This window comes from Dermochelys coriacea, chromosome 4, assembly GCF_009764565.3.
Source record: "Dermochelys coriacea isolate rDerCor1 chromosome 4, rDerCor1.pri.v4, whole genome shotgun sequence".
Taxonomy (NCBI): Eukaryota; Metazoa; Chordata; order Testudines; family Dermochelyidae; genus Dermochelys; species Dermochelys coriacea.
In genome coordinates, this window is record NC_050071.1 from 28,298 (window position 1) to 48,783 (window position 20,486).

The 20,486-nt window shown below is 46.5% G+C and overlaps 1 protein-coding gene and 1 long non-coding RNA gene across 8 annotated transcripts in view; both read left to right on the plus strand.

Annotated features, from left to right (window-relative positions):
- Positions 1-15,441, plus strand: part of LOC119854648 (zinc finger protein 501-like) — a 31,029-nt gene extending 15,588 nt beyond the window's left edge. For 3 of the 7 annotated variants that reach the window (XM_043513095.1, XM_038399470.2, XM_038399471.2), the window contains 3 exons: positions 18-144; positions 5,181-5,283; positions 7,073-8,299. In XM_043513095.1, the coding sequence (XP_043369030.1) occupies positions 7,083-8,249 (1,167 nt within the window). In that variant the 5' untranslated portion in view covers positions 18-144; positions 5,181-5,283; positions 7,073-7,082 and the 3' untranslated portion in view covers positions 8,250-8,299. Of the gene's footprint in view, positions 1-17; positions 3,331-5,180; positions 5,284-7,072; positions 8,300-10,315 lie in introns of those variants that run through there. The other 4 variants (XR_006280742.1, XR_006280743.1, XM_043513094.1 and 1 more) reach the window with 4 other exon arrangements.
- Positions 15,442-17,693: 2,252 nt separating this feature from the next.
- LOC122460081 lies at positions 17,694-20,104 on the plus strand. Its single transcript, XR_006281153.1, has 3 exons — positions 17,694-17,939; positions 18,127-18,782; positions 18,967-20,104. It is a non-coding gene; the product is annotated as an uncharacterized LOC122460081 (long non-coding RNA).
- Positions 20,105-20,486: the final 382 nt, after the last annotated feature.

A 20,486-nucleotide genomic window follows, 5' to 3' on the forward strand; every position in this document is an offset into this window, starting at 1 on the left:
CACTCTTGCTCTTTCAGGTACCAGTGACTTTCAAGGAGGTGGCTGTATATTTCACCAGGGAAGAGGTGGCTGTGCTGGACCCCACTCCGAGAGCCCTCTTCAGGGATGTCATGCAGGAGAACTACGAGACTGTGGTCTGGCTGGGTAAGGAGTCCTGTCCTCTGGGTTATAAGAAGCTGTGGAGTCTCTAAAGAACTTGAGTAGTAATAACTTTATACCTGTATTTGTCATGCAAGTTTTGACAAGTCTGTGTCTCCCTCTTCCCCCCTTCCCCCCCCACACTTTCTTTGCCTTATCTCCCACCCACTAGAATAATTTTTGGACATGTGCCTTTTTGGTGCTGTCAATCATTTTAAAATTGCATTTAATTTATCATTATTGGGTACACTAATAACTAGAGCTTTCATGCCTTTTTCCTCATTTTAAAAGGAAAATATGTTGCCTGTAAAATTCTAAATTGAGTAAATAGGTGTACATGCAAGACTCATGCATGTCTTGTGTGACAGTCAGATGAGGTCAGCTTTTGATAGGAGAGTGTATAATGTTGCCATTCAGGATCCCATGGGTGAAGGGAGAACAGAGCCATGGGAGGGGAGGAGAAGCGGGGAGTAGCTAATTCTGGGGTGCTAGGACATGGGGAGTGTGTGTGCCGGATTAGAGGTAAGAAGGAGCAGGGAGGGATTAGGCAGTGAGAGACGAGGAGGGAACATAGGAAGCTCCCAAGGTGCCTGGACGTGGTGGTGGCTGAGAGTAATGGGAAGAAGGTGAGGGGAGTGTGGAGGAAAGGCACCCAGGAGTTGGGCTGGGTGGATCAGTGGGAGGTAAGAGAGTTTTGGGGATCTAGCTGTGGGGGATCCCAGATCTCTAACCCCAAATCCCTGTCCAGGCCTTTTTGCTTTACAGCCTGCACTCCAGTTTTATTTCTGTTCACTTTCACTTCATTATACATTTTCCCCCAAACATTATTATTTTAACTCTTGACCTCCCTCTCCCACTCATTACCTCCCTCCCCATATAACCTCCCCGTCTCTATGCACAGCAACCCCATCCACCGATCCTGAGTCCTTGCTGCATTCCTCCCTCCCACAGCAGGGCCACTACCCAGGCACAAATGGGCACTTTGTTGATGATGTCAGGGTGGTAGTATAGGCTGTACAATTTTTACACCTACGTATTGAGGTACAACTTGCCCTTTTACATGGCTGCTCAAAGTTAATTGAGAAGATGGAATTTGGTGAAACATACAAACTTAATTTAATACAGGCAGTTATAATTGGAATCATAGGCAAGGATCAATATGCATAATGATTAGACTAAGGTAAGTATAGTAAAGAGCGTCTTGCACTGTGCATACTTCCAAGTTATAGACACCACTGGAAACAAAGATCGAGGGGCAAGGGAGTCCATCAGAAGGAAGGTCCTCCTTCAGTTTACGCTGTCTCAGTGACCTGACAAAATGAAAAAATAGTAACTAAGAGAGGTATTTTATCCACTTATGGTAATAGGATGGCTATATACTATATCTGCTCCTTTACTCTGATTACAGTAATATCAATAGCTGCCCCAACCCATATGTGGCCTTTGGGAAGTCCATAATTCAGCATCAAGCATTAATACTCATGATTTACATCACTATTTATTAATAATTCTAATATATGAATGCGGCCCAACTGCTGAGATACTGCACAGCAACCTAACTGCTAAAGCCCGTCCCTTCTTTCAGAATCCTGTGGTGTAATGCACCTGTTGGTGATTACTTGTTAGTTTTTCAAAATGTGGGGTCAAAATATCTCACCTAGGATTCTCTCCTTATCCTGAGGCCTATTCAGCTAAATCCTAGACTTCATAATCACTCCCACAAAGTGTCAACCTAATATAAGGCCCTTAACTGTAGCAAGCTTAGGCTATGTTTACACTACCGCGGTCAGTTGACCTACGCTATGCAACTCCAGCTACATGAATAATATAGCTGGAGTGGACATAACATAGGTTGAGTTACTGCAGGATGTACACTATGGGGGGTCGACGGGAGAGCGTCGGGGTAGAGTTAGCGGTAGAATACAGGGGTTTACTGGAGAGCCAGCTGCAGTCAATCTGCAGTTGATTTGGTGGGTCTTAACTAGACCCACTAAATTAACCACCAGTGGATCAATCTCAGAGTGTGGATCCTGGCTGTAGCGTAGACCTGCCCTTAATAGCCCATTTATTTATGTTCACTTCCTTGACCCTCCATGCATATTGCAAGCTAATAAACAATTTTCTGATAATGACATTTTATCTCTAGCAAGTATAAAATTGCACACAAGACTTGAGACTAGGACAAAGATCATAAAATCAGGGTGGGGTGAACAGGAGTGAGAGTTTGGAGAGACTCTTGGCCCCGCTCTCTCCATCTGCAGCAGCCACAAGCTGCCTTCCCTCTGGGCTCCTTGGATATTGGAGCCTGTCCCTTCTGACATTGCATGGCCCAGTTCTTGTTTCTTACATTCTCCTTTTTTGGATTCAGAGTAGCAGCTGTGTTAGTCTGTATCAGTGTTTAAAAAAAAAAAAAAAAGTGTACTTGTGGCACCTTAGAGACAAACAAATTTATTGGAGCATAAGCTTTTGTGAGCTACAGCTCACTTCATCGGAAGAATTAGAGGCTGTTGCTCCTGAATTTCAGTGTTTAATTCCCCAGCCTTCTCCATTCACTGGGGGAGTTTAATTCTCCCTCCCATTATACCTGAATCACTAGATTTCCTAATTCCCCACAATGTGCTTTTGCGATATCATAATTCTGGGACAGCTAAGCCTCTGACCTGCCTCCATGGTCTGCTCAAGGAATGCCCTCTCAGGTATCAGGCCTCTATCCAGCCCCTCTCTACGGGTAGGGACCCACATGCCTCTCCTTTTTGACCAGGTTTGAGGATTGCAGCTTCTCCTACACTGTGTTCACTGGACTAACCTCCAGTTCCTGTGCTTTGCTTTTTCTCCAAGGGTTGTAAGCACTGTGTGTATCATAGAGTTGGGAATTTTGGTGATGCTTCTATGATGCCAATACGCACCTCAGTTTTCCTCTCTGATTGGTATTGCTATGATTAGAAAGAGCAGGAGACATGAGGTGTTTGTCACGTAGCTGTCAGGAGGTGATATGAATGGGTCATTAAGGACTGGCTGCGACTAACCCACATCAATGGAATACCCGACAGAGACAAGGGAATAATTGTCATCCGTTCACGGGAGGATCTTCCCTTGGCTGAGTGAAGCATTTATGGACTTATGTTTTTGGGAGCGGGAAAAACTGGGCTCGCAGATGCAGGGAGCTCTATTGGAGAGAAGACAAATGGACAGGTACAGTGAATGAAAACCAAACTGTTTTCTACAGCAGCATGGCTCAAGGGCATTGGCCAGTGTGGACTATATTATCTTCTTTGCTTCTCTGTCCTAATCTAAAGACTTTCAATGCTGTGTTTCGATTGACTAATAAACCCTGCTATGTTTTAAAAGTCTGTCCAGTGTCATAGCACAAACTTGCTCTGTGCATTGAATGAGGAACAGTCTCTGAACAGGAGTGTCATTCAGTTGGACATGTTGGCAGAGCTCACAGGTAGAAATAGTGTTGAAGCCAGAGGCTCAGTTATAGGTGTTGAAGCTACATTGGCCTATCCCTGTGGAAGAGTGGAACCCATTGTGGGTCTAGTGCACTCAAAGTGCACCTCCCAAGGATTGTTTAAAAGCCAGAGTATTTCACAGATCCTATGGATCCATGACAGTGTCAGTGTGCCTTATGGGAAAAAGATATAAAGCAATAAAAGCATCAAAATGCATATTTACTATCAGTCCTCTTGGAAATCCCCGATCATTTCCAAAGTGTATTAAAACCTTCTTTAAAAGCTTACATCTTAGTTATCAGGTCATGTCAGTTTGTAGCCCAAAAAGACCCCCCCTCAGTCAGCTGTTTCTCCCCAAAAAGTCTGTCTGTCTGTCTGTCTTCAGTCTCCTGAAAGAGGTAAAATCAGACACTGCTCCTTTCTGTATGGGGCAAAGCTTCAAAAGATGGAGTTCTGCATAACCAGCATTGAGATCCAGCCTTAGTGATACCAGATTGCACAGGAAACCTATCCCTCAGCCCTCCCCGGTATCATCTGGCCCATCTCAGTATTATAGTCTGTGAAGTATTCATGCTTTCAAGGGCAGGCTCAAAGATACAGATAACAGTCATAAATAGGCCCAGTGTTTGCTGGCAACGAAAACAGAGTAGTTGACAAACAGGAGCAATATATAATCCTTTACAGCCTGAAAGTGTATTGCGGGAGAGGATAGGAGCCAGCTGTGTGGGGGAGCTGGGGCCCAGACACTGGGCATTGAGAGCCTAGAGCCATCTGTGTGCTGGGGAGATGGGACATAAACCAGCTGCTTGCAGGGGAGATGATCAGGGGAGAGGTGTTGCTGACATAGTCAAGAGTAGGTGCGAGTGCCGTCTGCTCTGCAGCATGATGAGGGTGCCTGGCGTCCCAGTGCCCCGCCTCCCAAGGGGAAGTTCCAGTGTTTTTTCTGAGCCCAGACTTGTATGAGGAGGGAAGAAATTGGTAGCAAGTCTCAAAAGCAGCCAGCCCCCGGCCTTTGCCCTGTGCCCTGGGGAGGAGTCAGGTGTCTCCAGGCAGAAATCTGGGGTTTGTGACTCTGCATCCCCACCCACTCTCTGTTCAGCTATTCTGGATATGAAGGGTGACTCCAGAAATGAAGAGTAATTTCAGGAAAAAATGCAGTAATAGCAGCAATTTCCGGAAAACACTGGCCCTAGTCATAACATTAAATACAATAGTCTCAAGATATACATCTGTGTTCATCAGATCTGTCACTCTGCCTTCACATAGTTCACTCTGCTGGTGGGTTCTACCTCATCCCCCATTCTTTGTCTGTCTTGTCTATTTAGATTTTAAATTCTTCAGGGCATGGGCCATCTACTATTCTGGATTTGTACTGTGCCTAGCACAACAGGGCCCCACGGTTTGTTGTCTCTTAGGCACTAAGGTAATGAATATGATTTTTAATAATAACTCTCCTACCACTTTGAGCCAAGGAAGCTAGCCTTGGGATGTTACTACTTAAAAATAAGCTGGGTTAAAACCATGGAATATTCCTTGCGACAAGTATCCTACAAATTCCATGGAGCTTCCTTGTTTTCTTTGCCTTCCCAGGGTTTCCAATTTCCAAACCTGATGTGATCTCGCAGCAGGAATGAGGGGAATAGCCGTGGGTCTTATACCTCTGTGGCTCTGAAAAAAAGTGCTGTCTGCACAGGTGAGGAATTGGGTAAACCATCTCAAAAACTGTCCATGAATACAGGAAACATTTGGGATGCCCTACAAAGACTCTCCAAGTTGTAAGCTCTCCAAGTTCAGGATTGTTCCCTGCAGATGTGGAATCATTAGACAGATGTCATTCATGGCTTCCCACCTATCCTGACTGACAGGCAGCAAGTCCTTCCCCAGTCTCACTTTCCCCTGAGAGGTTTCAGAGTAGCAGCCGTGTTAGTCTGTATTTGCAAAAAGAAAAGGCGTACTTGTGGCACCTTAGAGACTAACAAATTTATTTGAGCATAAGCTTTCGTGAGCTACAGCTCACTTCATCGGATGCATTTGGTGGAAAATACAGAGGGGAGATTTATATACACACACAGAGAACATGAAACAATGGGTTTTATCATACACACTGTAAGGAGAGTGATCACTTCAGATGAGCCATCACCAGCAGCAGGGGGGGAAAGGAGGAAAACCTTTCATGGTGACAAGCAAGGTAGGCTATTTCCGGCAGTTAACAAGAACATCTGAGGAACAGTGGGGGGTGGGGTGTGGGGGAGAAATAATATGGGGAAATAGTTTTACTTTGTGTAATGACTCATCCATTCCCAGTCCCTATTCAAGCCTAAGTTAATTGTATCCAGTTTGCAAATTAATTCCAATTCAGTAGTCTATCCTGAAGAACGACCCATGACTCTCACAGATCTTGGGAGACAGGCCAGTCCTTGCTTACAGACAGCCCCCCCAATCTGAAGCAAATACTCACCAGCAACCACACACCACACAACAGAACCACTAACCCAGGAACCTATCCTTGCAACAAAGCCCGTTGCCAACTCTGTCCACATATCTATTCAGGGGACACCATCATAGGGCCTAATCACATCAGCCACAATATCAGAGGCTCCTTCACCTGCGCATCTACCAATGTGATATATGCCATCATGTGCCAGCAATGCCCCTCTGCCATGTACATTGGTCAAACTGGACCGTCTCTACGTAAAAGAATAAATGGACACAAATCAGATGTCAAGAATTATAACATTCAAAAACCAGTTGGAGAACACTTCAGTCTCTCTGGTCACTCGATTACAGACCTGAGGGTGGCTATCCTTCAACAAAAAAGCTTCAAAAACAGACTCCAACGAGAGACTGCTGAATTGGAATTAATTTGCAAACTGGATACAATTAATTTAGTCTTGAATAGAGACTGGGAATGGATGAGTCATTACACAAAGTAAAACTATTTCCCCATGTTATTTCTCCCCCCCCCACCCCACCCCCCACTGTTCCTCAGATGTTCTTGTTAACTGCCGGAAATAGCCTACTTTGCTTGTCACCATGAAAGGTTTTCCTCCTCCTCCACCCCCCCTCCCCCGCTGCTGGTGATGGCTCATCTTAAGTGATCACTCTCCTTACAGTGTGTATGATAAAACCCATTATTTCATGGTGTGTGTGTGTGTGTGTGTGTGTGTGTGTGTGTGTGTGTGTGTGTGTGTGACACACACACACACACAATATCTCCCCTCTGTATTTTCCACCAAATGTATCCGATGAAGTGAGCTGTAGCTCACAAAAGTTTATGCTCAAATAAATTTGTTAGTCTCTAAGGTGCCACAAGTACTCCTTTTCTTTTCCCCTGAGAGTTCTAGTGAGATGCATGCCCAGAACTGATACCTTCCTCTCTCTCCCCTGGGGAAGGGTTTGGGGAAAATCAGCTCCTGATAGGTTTGATCTCTCCCACACACATTTTGGTTTAACACCTTTTTCCATTCCTCTCTCTGCTGCAGGGAGTGACCTATGTCTGGATTCTCTCCGTCTCCCATCAGTGACGGGATGGTGAGTGAGAACGAGGAAACATCCCAGCAGGAAGATGCTGAGCAAGTAAAACCACATGGGATGTTATCAGGAATATCCAAAGGGAATGTTTCTGGGAGTTGTGCACTCCCAGAAAAAGCAGAAGCCTGTGAGATTCAGCACAGACCAGAGGAAAACTTCAGTAGCCACTCAGACCTTATTACATGTGAGACCATCAGCTTGGAAGAGACCTGCTACATATGCCATGAGTGTGGGAAAAGCTTCAGTGGGAACTCTGACCTTCTCACACATCAGAGAATCCACAGGGGAGAGAAACCCTACACATGCTCTGAGTGTGGGAAAAGCTTCAATCGGAGCTCACACCTTAACAGACACAGGAGCATCCACACAGGAGAGACACCCTACACATGTGCTGAGTGCAGGAAAAGCTTCAATCGGAGCTCAAGCCTAATTAGACATCAGAGAATCCACACAGGAGAAAAACCGTACACATGTTCTGAGTGTGGGAAACGATTCAGTTATAACTCAGTCCTCATCTCACATCAGAGAATCCACACAGGCGAGACACCCTACATGTGCTCTGTGTGTGGGAAAAGCTTCAATCAGCGCTCACACCTTATCAGACATCAGAAAATCCATACTGGGTGGACACCCTACACATGCCCTGAGTGCGGGAAATGCTTCAGTTATAGATCAGCCCTTACAATACATCAGAGAAGTCACACGGGTGACAAACCCTATGGATGTTCTGAGTGTGGGAAACGCTTCATGGATAGTTCAGCACTCATCACACATCAGAGAATCCACACAGGAGAGAGACCCTACATGTGCTCTGAGTGTGGGAAAAGCTTCAATCAGCGCTCACACCTTATCAGACATCGGACAATCCACATAAGAGAGACACCCTACACGTGCGCTGAGTGTGGGAAAAGTTTTAAGCGGAGCTCTGCCCTCATCTCACATCAGAGAATCCACACAGGAGAGATGCCCTACACATGCTCTGAATGTGGGGAATGCTTCAGTTATAGCTCAGCCCTTACGAAACATCAGAGAATCCACAGCGGAGAGACATCCTACATGTGCTCTGAGTGTGGGAAAAGCTTCAATCAGAGCTCAAGCCTTATTAGACATCAGAAAATCCACATATGAGAGAACTGTAATAAAAGCCTTGATTCCGGCTGGCCAAAGATTTTTTTTTTTTTTTTTTTTTTTTTTTTTTTAAATCACAATTGCCAATTCCCACATAGCGACATTTGCACCATGTTCACCGTGGTCTCTCAGCTCCCCTAGATGAGTTGCCTGCTTCTGCCTTTTGCAGCAACCCGTTCTTTGGGGTCAGTCCTGTGATTTTTTTTCTCTTTTTTTCTATCAACTCTTTTCCTTTTTGAGTTGTAGGAGTGTGTGTCCCTCCAGCCAGGAATGTTCATCAGCTCGAGGTAGGGGAGAGAGATTTGATCCCAACAAGCTACACTGAGGTAAAAACTGCCTGGGCCTTACATTCACTAGGACTGTACATGGTGTTGGCTGCTCAAGTTAGTGACCTTGGTGTAAAAAGACAATTATAGTTGTAGTGCAGATGTAGCCCAGGTGCCGTGCTTGGCATTAGCTTTCCCCTTGACCTGACCTAAACTCATCACTTTTTTCCTAGTCTAAACAAACCCTGAGCATCACAGTTATACTGTCCCCCCATTTCAAAGCAATTGTTAGTTATCAAATTCCCCCTTTGGGAACAATTTTTTTTTTTATTCCAGTTTCTCTGATGTTGCTTCAGGTTATGCTGGAGACCAGATATTTTTGCTACCATTTTCCTCACTTAAAATATATTGAACTATAACAGAGAACAGGAACAGGGCACTGATAGGGAAAAAGGTTATTTCACCCTCTGTAGCAACAGAAGAAGATAGGGTAATCAGAGAGATTCCCTTATTCCCATCACCAACCCAATCCCCCTGTTGTTAAACTGGTTAGGTCAATATTTTTTCTAAAGGGCTGGGAAGAGTAATGACTTGTAACTAAGCAAAATACCCATGCATTTGGCTCCCAAAGAAGTTGTGGCTCTGGTCCTGCAGGAGATCGCTCCTGAAGAAATCTTCCTAATCCGTTTGGAATCATGTTGCTTACTATTTGGGAAATGCAGTCCCTATCTAGGTAGGGATGGGAAAAATGAAGGGACATTTCTGTTCAGCTCACCACTGTCAGATGCTGCAAATGTGTAGAAAATGAAATCTGTGTTGAAATAGCTGCAGAAAGATACCTATTTTTAATAGATAACTGACGTGGTGTCTTACAAGGATTCTAAGCCACTCCTGAATTTAGTCCCTAATTTGAATTTGTGCCACCAGATTAAGGAAATAAAAGGGCATATTTGGGGGAGTTATACCTCACTTTCACTACTGATACATTGTGTGGTTGGTGAAGAATTCTATGACAGAGAAGTGTAAAATTACTCCACGTAAGGTCAAAGATTTGACAAGAATTCAGGTAGAAACTGCAGTTACGAGTGGTTGATTTTCACCCTAGAGATGGAAGCTATGGTGACCTGTGGTCCAAGTAAACTATTTTTAGAACACTGCTCCCTCGTTAAAGTGCCACTGATCATGGTCCTAAAGGATGCCATGATTAAATTGGGAACAACTGTCTTTTACCATTTGGAGCCAAAGTTTCATGAAGCACAGAGAGAAACAGCTGATTCCTTCAGAGTCATTCCATGCCTATGGGTCCCAATCTGGCTGACTTGATGGACAAGAAGCGCTTCCATGCTGGGCGAATGATGGTAGCCAATGAGGAAATGTACCAGCTTCCAAGTTCAGACTGCAGGATACATGAATGCTGAGTCCAGAGTCTGTGATTTGGTCTCGTAGCTTTGCTATTAAGTCATGCATTTGTATCACTTCTCCATCTGCTGCTATGTTGAAAGATTAGAAAGTATGAAAATAGAGCACAGGTGCTTTTTCTCATAATGCAATATTCCCACATAGCATGAGACCCTTTCCACCCACACTTATGGGAGAAGATCAGGGAGAAATGAACTCACAGAAATGGAAGGCTCCTAGGTAACTGTAGAATGTGACTTCACACAAAGCTGACTGGGTGGAAATGGGAATTAACAGAAAACTGCCCTATAGGTTTATATTTTGTAATCTTTAAATGATTTGTTACCAGCGACAATTAAATTAAACATGAAGTTAATTAATTAGTTAACCCTTCCTTCCTAGCAGAGGAAGCCACGGCACCCTGGAAGCTCTGCTGGGCATGCTCCAACTGGAGAACACGTATAAAAGCCTGCAGAGTTTCTCAGTCTAGGCTGACTGCCGGAGGGGAAGGAGGCACGCTGCCAGCTCCTGAGGAGGGACAGCCCACGCTCCAGGATCCAGAGGCAGCCAAGCCGAGGCCCAGATGGAGGATGCCACAGGAGGGGAACAGACTGGAGGATCCCCCCAAAGTGGAGTACACTGTGTTTATGGTAGGGAGTGACCCAGAGGAACTTTAAAGACAAAGTGTGTTAGAGCCGCAACGACACTCGGCATGTTGCAGGCGGATCCCCGTTGAGCTAAGGCCAAGAGGAACCCCGCCACTAGCAGGGCCCTGGGTCAGGACCTGGTGGAGAGATCGGGGCCAGGTCCTCCTGCTGCCCCACCCACACTGCCCTGACACTTGAGGCGAGCTGCATGGACTCTGGCCACTGGGCTGTACTACCCTGCCTAAGAGGGGGAGGGTGGCCATTGGGGCACACTTCCCTAACACGTGTGGGTGAGCTGCATGGACTCCGGCCTCTAGGCCGCACCACCCCACCTGTGAGGGGGAAGTTATATAGACTCTGGCTGTTGGGCTGCACCACCCTGATACTTGGGGCGAGTTACCTGGACTCTGGCCACTAGGCTGCACTACCCTGCCTGAGAGGGGGAAGTTGTATAGACTCTGACTGTTGGGCTGCACTACCTTGCCTGCGAGGGGGAAGGTATATGGACTCTGGCCGTTGCGCCACACTGCCCTGAAACTTGGGGCAAGTTACCTGGACTCTGGCCATTGAGTCACACTCCCCTGACGTTGGAAGAGATTTATACAGACTCTGATCGTTAGGACCGCAACCCCGATCAAAGGGGTGATTGTGCAGAAACAGGCCATTAGGCCATATTGGGCCGCCCACAGAGAGATGGGCATGGAAGACTTGAGAGTGGTGAGGGTTCGACACCCCATCCCACCCCTGCCAGAAAGGGGTGCTGTGGTGCCAGATCCGCCACAGGCTGATTGTGATAACTTTCAGTGTTCCAATATAATTCAAGTTTTTTCTTCCAGTTCTCTCCCTGTCCCCTCCTACTGTATAGGAAATTGTTGCTAATCCTGAAATTAAAACCTCACTCCAAAGGAATTAGAGTGGAGGAATATGTGAGAAAAATAGCATGTATGAAAATAGAGACCCAGTATAGACTGTCGTCATTTCTATTTAAAATTGAATTTATTTTGATGAATTTTTAAATAAATCATCTGTTAGGAGGAAAATTACTTGAGACAAGACGTGTAACCTTTTACCCAGTTAGAGGGTAACAGCCACAGAGTTCCCCAGGTCTCTTGTTTTCAAAGCAAAGATGTCACATAAGGCAGGACATGTCAAAATCTAAACTGGTGATGGATGTGTGATGTAGCTTTTCTGGGTTGTTTTTTTGGTTTGGTTTGGTTTTTTCATTTAATTTTTGTTTTGTTTTTGCAACCAGTTATTTTTATAGGTGCTGAGGCCCCTTTTCCTTTTAAGTACAACACTTTAACTCTCAGGCCTGGTGCTGGAAACCTCCTAAGAACTGGCCTTGTGTTTCTTTTATCTTTGATATCTTTGGGGTTCACACATCCACACAACATGTGGTTCACAGCAACAGATACTTTGAGAAACCTGCTGGGTTAAGTGGGCCTTTTCCAAACTGACATTGGCCTAAAGTCTGCCTCAGTTCAGCTGGATTGGGACACATCTGTATCAAGGGAGTGGGTCACACCTGATTTTTCCCAGAGACCTTGGGGGAGGGGTGGTAAAATAGGATAAGTACGAATCTACAACAATGAAGTTAAAGATCAGGGTGAAAGACCCTCACTTTGCAAGTTAAAAAGCCTGTTCTGTTCATTCCCTCTGGCAGTGGTCACTCTCCGGCAGCACACGGGGTTAGATGGACCACTGGTCTGATCCAGTATGACCAGTCTTGAGTTCTTATATAAGCCCTCTACAGCCTTGTCTACACTGGCAAGTGTCTGCACAGTCAACCAGATTTCTGCGGTGTAACTTCTGAAGTGTGCACACTGTCAAGCCACTTAGTGCACAGAAACTGCTCAGTAGCAGCGCTGTAAAAAAACCCACCTTCATGAGAGGCGTACAGATTTCTGTGCCAGGGCTACAATGCTGCGGTGCCAGTGTAGACATCCTGTTTCATTACAGCTCTGCAACTGGCCTCGGGTAGGTGTCCCACAATCTCTGTTCTCATCTCTCTCGTCCTTGGTTTGAACTCTACCGCCCTGCCCTCAGGTGATTAACAGGAAATGCCACCCCTTAAATTCCTTGGGAATTTTGAAAGTCCCACTTCCCACAGAGACCAATTATGGTTACAGACCCATCCTGAAATTAGAGCAGGATATTTTAAAGCTTTATCTCATAGTAAAGTAACACAATTCAAACATGTTATCGCAGAGGATAAAGCACTCCATTTCATGTGTATTGCTACTGCTCTCACTGAAAAACTTTCTTGGTGCTGCTCCCAGCACTTTAGGGAGTTTTTCCTCTTCTCCCTTCCAGCTGAGGTTATGAGACTGAAGCACCTCTCCAGATGGCCAGCTTTGCTCTTTGACTTACATCCTTCACTTATTTGAATGAAGCTGTGTCTGCTACCAGTTTATTTCATAGCTGAGACCTCAGGTACCAGCAGCTAATTACAAAGGCTAAATTCCCATTGCCATCAGTGGGAGGATATCCTAGGCTGCCAGGGCTGCAGGATTTGGTCCATGATCAACCAAGGTGCTACAACAGCTGCACTTTTACATGGTGAATCCTGCAGCCTATTACTAAACTGCTCTGCCATAGTCTGCAGGGTGGCCTGACTTGCTGAGAATCTGGCAGAAGAGAGACCCTCGAGCAGAGAAGGAAAATGTCCTCAGCAGTCATAGCCGGCAGGAGCAGGAAAGTTTGGGTTTGTTTTTAAACTTCTCTCCCTGCTCAAGCCTTTAATCATTCCTGTGGCTCTTCTCTGAGCCCTCTGCAATTTATCAGGGAAAACCAACCAACCGAGCCAGGCTGTTCTGAGTGATGTAACAATCTATTGCCTTCTAAGGTTGAATATCAGTTCAGTCATCCTGTTCACCCAAGAGTTCAACTTTAAGGCCTTTTTGTTTTCTAGTTCCAATCAAATCCTCTGCAACAACATCATTGTTAACTCATCATTTGGTCACTTCACATTTACAGGTTCCCAGAGCTGGCAGGTCTAAGTCTTTCCTCCGACACCACCATGAAAAAAATCAGTGACAGAAAATGCCCTAAAGCCCCTCTGCTGCCTTGCCCACTAGACTGGGGAAATACATGAGGGAAAGCGCTTTCCTCTCTTCTCCTGACCCTGAGTAACATTTCTGTCTATCCTTGAGATCCTGCCACAGGGACAAGGGTTGAGGATGCATATGATATGTTAAGGCTTCATCGGTTTGTTCATTCCTTTACTCCTTCATTAGTAACAAGGGTGCATGAGCTCGAAATAGTCCAGCTCTGACTTTCACACAGGAGGCTATTTCCAGGCTCACAATTACCAAAAAAAAAAAATAAAAATAAAAAAATCTGTCTTTCTAACCTGAACAAGTTGAATCTGGAGTCACTGAGCCCCAGGATGCCTTTCTTTCATCAAATATTTTTGGAGTATATCACATTAACTGGGTAGGTCTTCCCCTAGGAAGTGTCTGTCCAGTGGCAGCACCCCGTGCACACTCCCCATTTACGAACTCATCTTCAGGGTACAGGCCATTGAACCTAGCGAGGCGGGGAGGATCCCTTTGGTTGGGCTTCAGCCTAAGCAAGCTCCTGAAGCCAGAGCCTGGCAAGCCTGAGTCAGCTGGCCTGGGCCAGTTATGGATTTTTAATTGTACTGTAGACATATACTTGGTGTCAAAATCCCAGTTTTCTCATCAGAAAATCAAGCCCTAGTCCCCCACGTGACAGGTCAGGATAGTCACCACTATATTCATGAGGTCAGAACTGACAACTGCCCCTGCATAGGGACCTAGGGGAATAACTTGTCCAGCTCCTGGAACAGCTTTGTACAAACATTTTTCCCATCAAAATGATCCAGGGCTTTTAAAATGAGAGTAAGAGAACAAACTAACTCAAAACCAGAGAAACTGCTATCAATCTCCCCATCACACACAGTTTGGGTCTGAATTTTTCTACTGAAGTTGTGAGGCAATAAAACACTGCTATTGTCCAGAAACAAACCTAAACCTCCCGTGCATTATCTAGGACTTTGATTGCTGAACCACCAGTGCTTCAGCTCCTTCTGTGAGATTAGCAGCTGCCCATTACTACTGATATTCCAGGGGAGCAATTCTTGACTCCAGTAAGCATTGATCTCAGCCCCGTTCTGTGTATCACAGGTTTCTCTAGGAAAGGGCAGTGAATGGTTCTAGGGTTCTGTGGTCCTCAATCAAATCAGGCCAGAACATGAGAATCCTTCCCCTTTCCCAAGTTGTGGAAGGGGAGACATTTAAAGGAGTACTCTGAGCTATAGCACGTGGCTAAGTAAAGAGAAAAAGCCCTAAATTCTCCCTCTGCTTTGGTTGCTGGGTTTACTCCTGAAGCATCTGCTACCCACGTAGTCCCTATGGATCACCCCTAACCCTTGATGCTGCTCCTTTCTACAGAATGTGAAAGGAGCGGAGGCAGTGCAGGTGCCTTCTGGGGACACAGATCTGAGGCTTTGGGAGAGAGAGATTGTCTGAGACATCTGAGTGCTATAAACCATGCAGCTATAAACCACCTAAATCAGTGGCCTGTTCCAGCCCTGAGTCTGAGCTACCAGGGTCCCTCCCACAAAGCAGGGTGCCCACAGACTACAGCCTGAAAATAGGCAATTGAAACTAACTCATGCTCTCCCTGTTGTGGCTTCCTCTAGACCAAATGGCATCCCAGCCAAGAAGCATCTTTGGTGCCCCCCCATGTTAAACCTTTGAATACCTTATTTTTTATTGCATTTGTAGCTCATTTCATGATTTCAATGCACAATTTGGATGCATGATTTTCTGTGTCATAAGACAATAAATTTGCATGCTACAATCTGTATTTATTCATGCCATATATAAGCAAATAAAAAAAATCTTTTCCTTTAAGCATATAGAAACTTTAATTTTAACAGTAACTGAAATGTACTAATATCTAGAAATTGAACTGTCACCAACACAGGATGGAGCAGTATTAAATAGTGTTACAGTAAGAGACAGAGTTAAAATGTTAACCCTAGTCCTTTAGTTTAAAGGTCGCTTTTCTCACCTTTCCCCTCATGAACTGACGTGCAGCATTACAGCCATTTACCACTTCTCTTTCATACAGAAGCACAATTTTCTTGCACAGACACAGGAACAGCAAGATCTTTCTCTGTCCCTTGTACAAAGAAGGGTGTCAAATTCCACGGAACCTTTCTCTTGTGCAATAGAAACAATGGACAAACAGGGGGCCCTGGTCACATCCAGCCCTGGCAGTGAGATGTTCCCTCCCCTTTTCCTTAGTACTGCTCTTGTTATTTCATGGAATGTCTGGGATGGGGAAAAAGCTGAGTTCACTCCAGGTGGAGGCAAAAAAGGACCCTGAAAATCTCAGGGCCTCAGGGGAAAACCCAACCCCTGCTACTGGAAAACTGTGATGTTGGAGATGTGCATGGGAAAGTGACTGTGTGAATTGTCAAGGTGGGGAATGAATAACAATCTACAACTAGATCCACCTCATTAACCTCCGACAGAGGCTAATCATACTGCAGATAGAAGGGAAACCGGGAGCGATTCTTTGCTGTTCAGCCAAAGAAACAGTAACCCAATTGCCCCGCAGTGAAATATGCTGGGGAAAGCTGGACTTTTCAGGCAGGTCCTGCTTTTCATAGCAGATCCTAAAAACATCTGGAGCTCCCCACACCACTTCTGTGAGGTGTTGAGCTACTCACAGCACCCTCCACCACCATTACCTTCCAGCAGGGGGTGGCAGAACCACCCACTCAGTGAAGGGGAGAGGGCTGATTGTCTCTCTGCACTCTGAGTCCAGTGCACACATTCTCCCACACACACAGAATCTGGCCCTGCTGCAAAGTGACCCCTATGAACCAGCGACCTCCAGGACAGCAGGAATGGCCCTCAAAGCTGGGAATGTGTCCCCCATGCTGCTCTTAGGCCACTGGATGCTTTGGAAACAGGAGAGCCTGCTCCTTTGTTCACACAAATACAAAAGGCCCAGTAGTCTCCCTGCATGAGTTTCAGTTTTGTTCAGTGAGGGGCAAGTGCCAATTGCATGGAAGGTCTGTGGGGGTTTCTGCTCCTAAATCACCTTGGTACTTTTAAGATTCCCACCTGCGGTGCTGCTTGGGACAATGGTAGATCATAGAATCTCAGGGCTGGAAGGGACCTCAGGAAGTAATCTACTTCAACCCCCTGCTCAAAGCAGGACCAATCCCCAATTTTTGCCCCAGATCCCTAAATGGTCCCCTCAAGGATTGAACTCATAACCCTGGGTTTAGCAGGCCAATGCTGAAACCACTGAGCTATCCCTCCCTCCTAGATGAGAAGGGAGAATCCTCCCACGCTGGAGGGAAGGGTCCCATCTGCACAGACTGAGAGGCAAGGAAACTGAGGGGCAGTCAGTGCTCAGAGTGGAGAGAGGTCAGTGATTTACACCCACCAGGGGACACTGTCTTTTTGAGGTGAGTGCAGCTGGCTTGGGATGGTGCTGACGATGGATAGAAAAAAGGCTGGAATCAATGACAGAGGAGACCATAGAAGGGGAAGGGAAATGGCAGCTCCACAGAAGGTCCTAGGATCTCAGATGCCCCAGTTATAGGCACCCTGGCCTGTCCTAGAGAGAGAAAAGACAACAAGGGACCCAGCCTCCCTACAATGATCCCAGGGACAAGAATCTGGTTGGGAGTGGGGTGAAGTTTCCGTCTCGACAAAGGGGAGCTAAAATGCCAAAACATCCTGGAATTTAAGTAATGAAAGCATCAAACCCTGCATGGGTGGGGGCTGAGGTTGGGCTGAACAGGGGTGTCAGGTTTGTATAATTTTTGGTGGTGCCCACAATGGGACCAAGTCCTGCAAACACACACACACATACCCCCCCACAGGCTCTGGGAGGGAGTTTGGGTGTGAGAGGGAGAGGGATCAGGCTCTGGGAGGGAGTTTGAATGTGGGCTCTGCCGGGGCAGGAGATTGGGATGCAGGAGGGAGTGCAGGGGTGGGCTCAGGGAGGGAGTTGGGTGCGGGGTGTGGGTTTTGGGCTGGGGCAGGGGTTTGGGGTGTGGGAGGGGGTGTGGGGCACAGTCTCTGGAAGGAAATTTGTGCGGGCTCTGGGATGGGGCAGGGGGTTGGGGTGTGGGAGGGGGTGAGGGGTGCAGTGCTTACCTCAGGCATCTCCCAAAAGCGACCTGCATCCCCTCTGGCAGCAGCTTCTAGGTGGAAGAACTGAGGGAATCTTTGTGCACCTCTACTCACAGACACCAGCCCCACAGCTTCCATTGCCGCAGTTGGCAGAGTTGGCACTCGGGGTGGGGGCAGCTCTTGGAGACCCCCCCTGGCCCCAAGGCCCACAGGGACATGACAGCCACCTCCGGGAGCAGCACGCCATGCGGAGTGAGGGTGGGCAGGAAGCCACCATAGCCCTGTTGTGCTGCTGGTGGTGGCGGCAGGGATCCCCTCGTTCTTTTAAATTGCCCAGGGGTGGAGGCGGGACTGGGGGGACACTCTGGGGGTGGTGCGCAGGGGCAGCAGGTGCGGCCCGGGATGATCACACTAGAGGATATTTTCTTCCAGTTAAAAGGTACTGGAGTCTCATCACTGAAAAGCCACATCTTGAGTTAGGTTTGAACCAGCAGCCTTTCAATTACCTGGCAAAGGTGAGAACCACAGAGCCTGATAACTGCCTGCTTCCCAACATTGTCTAAGATGCACCTGCAGGGTGCAAACTGGTTAGTGCAAAGGGGAATATTGCTGGGGTTAGGAGTTCAGGCCTTAGCTGGAGCACTGGTTTCTGTTATCCATGTACCTTTCCCCAACTTGCTTTGCCTTATTCACATGGAAAGTGCCATACCGGAGTAATGAGAGTAAGTTCTAAAATGTGAAGGTTGGTGCATAGCTTGGGACTCCCCCCCGCCCCCCCGTGCCACCATTAGCTCCGGGTGCATTGTTCACTGGCAGGAAGGATTGATTCATTTGCTACTGAGGAAGCTGCCAGGACAGGTCTCTGGGACCAGATCTCCCCAATTCTTCCAGCACATGCCAGGCTGCCTCCCTGCCCCAGTCACTGCTGCAGGAGGGTCCTGTATGCAGTGAGCCTAAAGCCTTTCCAAGCCTTCTTAGTGCAGTTGGCAGCGCGTCAGTCTCATCATCTGACGGTCCTGAGTTCAAGCCTCAGACAGAGCAAATGTTTTTGCTCCCCTGCTTCAGATGTTCTAAAGGAAATCAGAGAAAAGAGAGGTTTCAGAGTAGCAGCCGTGTTAGTCTGTATTCGCAAAAAGAAAAGGAGTACTTGTGGCACCTTATAGACTAACAAATTTATTTGAGCATAAGCTTTAGCTCACGAAAGCTTATGCTCAAATAAATTTGTTAGTCTCTAAGGTGCCACAAGTCCTCCTTTTCTTTTAGAGAAAAGAGACTCAAGCAGAGTGATTTCTAGACACCCTCCTATCCAGCCCCCCCCAAACACTTTTCAAAGGCATGAAATTTTCCTTCTCCTTTATTACTCTAATGTAGCTGGAAATACCAATTCCTAGAGACCCCTTCCCACAGGTCACACAACCGTAGTGCAGAAAGCTGGGGGTTGCCAGGTTGTTGTGGGCATGTAGTGAAAGGGATGCACAAAAAATCCACTAGGGCCATTGCCCCCCTTGCTCACCACCAAGCAGCTTTGACTCTTGATGACTGTGATGCTGAGACTCCACTGCCTCAGCATCCTCAACCTCCACTGGAGGCCAGTTCCTTAGACCTCTGTTCATATTCCAGACCCCAGCCGGTCACCTTCTGCCCCAGGTGAACCAGCTGGTGGGCTGCATCCACAGGTAGGCAGCTTATACTGCTCCCCTCAGAGCAGCAGCTGCAGCTGTTGGCAGCTAATCCCCGCCTAAGGCTTGGGGGAAGAAGCTGGGGATCACATTTTATTTCTTCCACACATCGAGTCTCACTGTGTTTGAACGTATTTCTCTCTAAACCTGATTTTAATTCAGAGCCTCTCCCCCCATTTCTGCTTTATGCCTCATTTCTGTACAGATGTGAACACAAAGAAACTTTTGGTGACCACTTGCAGCTACTTCCCTAAAGATTTTTTAATTTAATGATTGCTGCCTCCTACCCCCATTAAGAACAGCTGATTTTATGTCCAGGCGCTTCATCATCCTCCATAACCATGTCATCAAAACCACCTGGATGACTGCTTGACACTCCTGACACTACACATGCCTCCTCTTTCATGTGTGTGACATCCATGTGGCTGTTGTAAGATACATTTCCTCCCATCTCTAAGGTTTTCACATTGTCATCCAGAGTAGTTTCCTTTTCTGTATTTCTCTGTGAGATATCTTCCTCATGTAATTTTGGAGGCTCTTTAAATACTTTTAGTTGGGAGATACTGTACAACCTTGCTAAAGCTTTCCCTGACTTGTTTTCTAATTTAACTCTTTTGCCCTCTTGTGATGTTATTGACTTGAACTGGGACCGTGCAGAACATTGTTGCACCCAAGGTCCTGTAGTGGCACCAAATCTTGCATAAATGGGGTCAAATAAGGTGTCTAAGTCAAGGTTATGGCTTTGAGAAGGTCTCAGATGGAGTGAAAGCTGTTAAGAAAGTTGAACAGTCCTATAACCAAGTGGCTGTGTTTGGCCAGCTTGTTGGGGAGGCAAGGTTGTTGAGAGAGGAATGTCTCCATGCTGATTCTGTAAGTGAACAGTCTGTGTCTCAGGTTCAGAGGGAAGACTGGGTAGCTGAGTCTACAGAGCAGAACAACTCTGTAACTATATACAGGGGATGGCAGGTAAACTCTCATTTCTAGACACTTTGGCTATGACTTGTATTCTCTCAGTGAACTTAACATCTGATTCCATGTAGCAGCAGAGGCTGGTAAGGGAAGGACCATTCCCTTCCTGGGCTTTAGTTGAATCCAGAATGGTCCTACGTTTGTGTCTGCT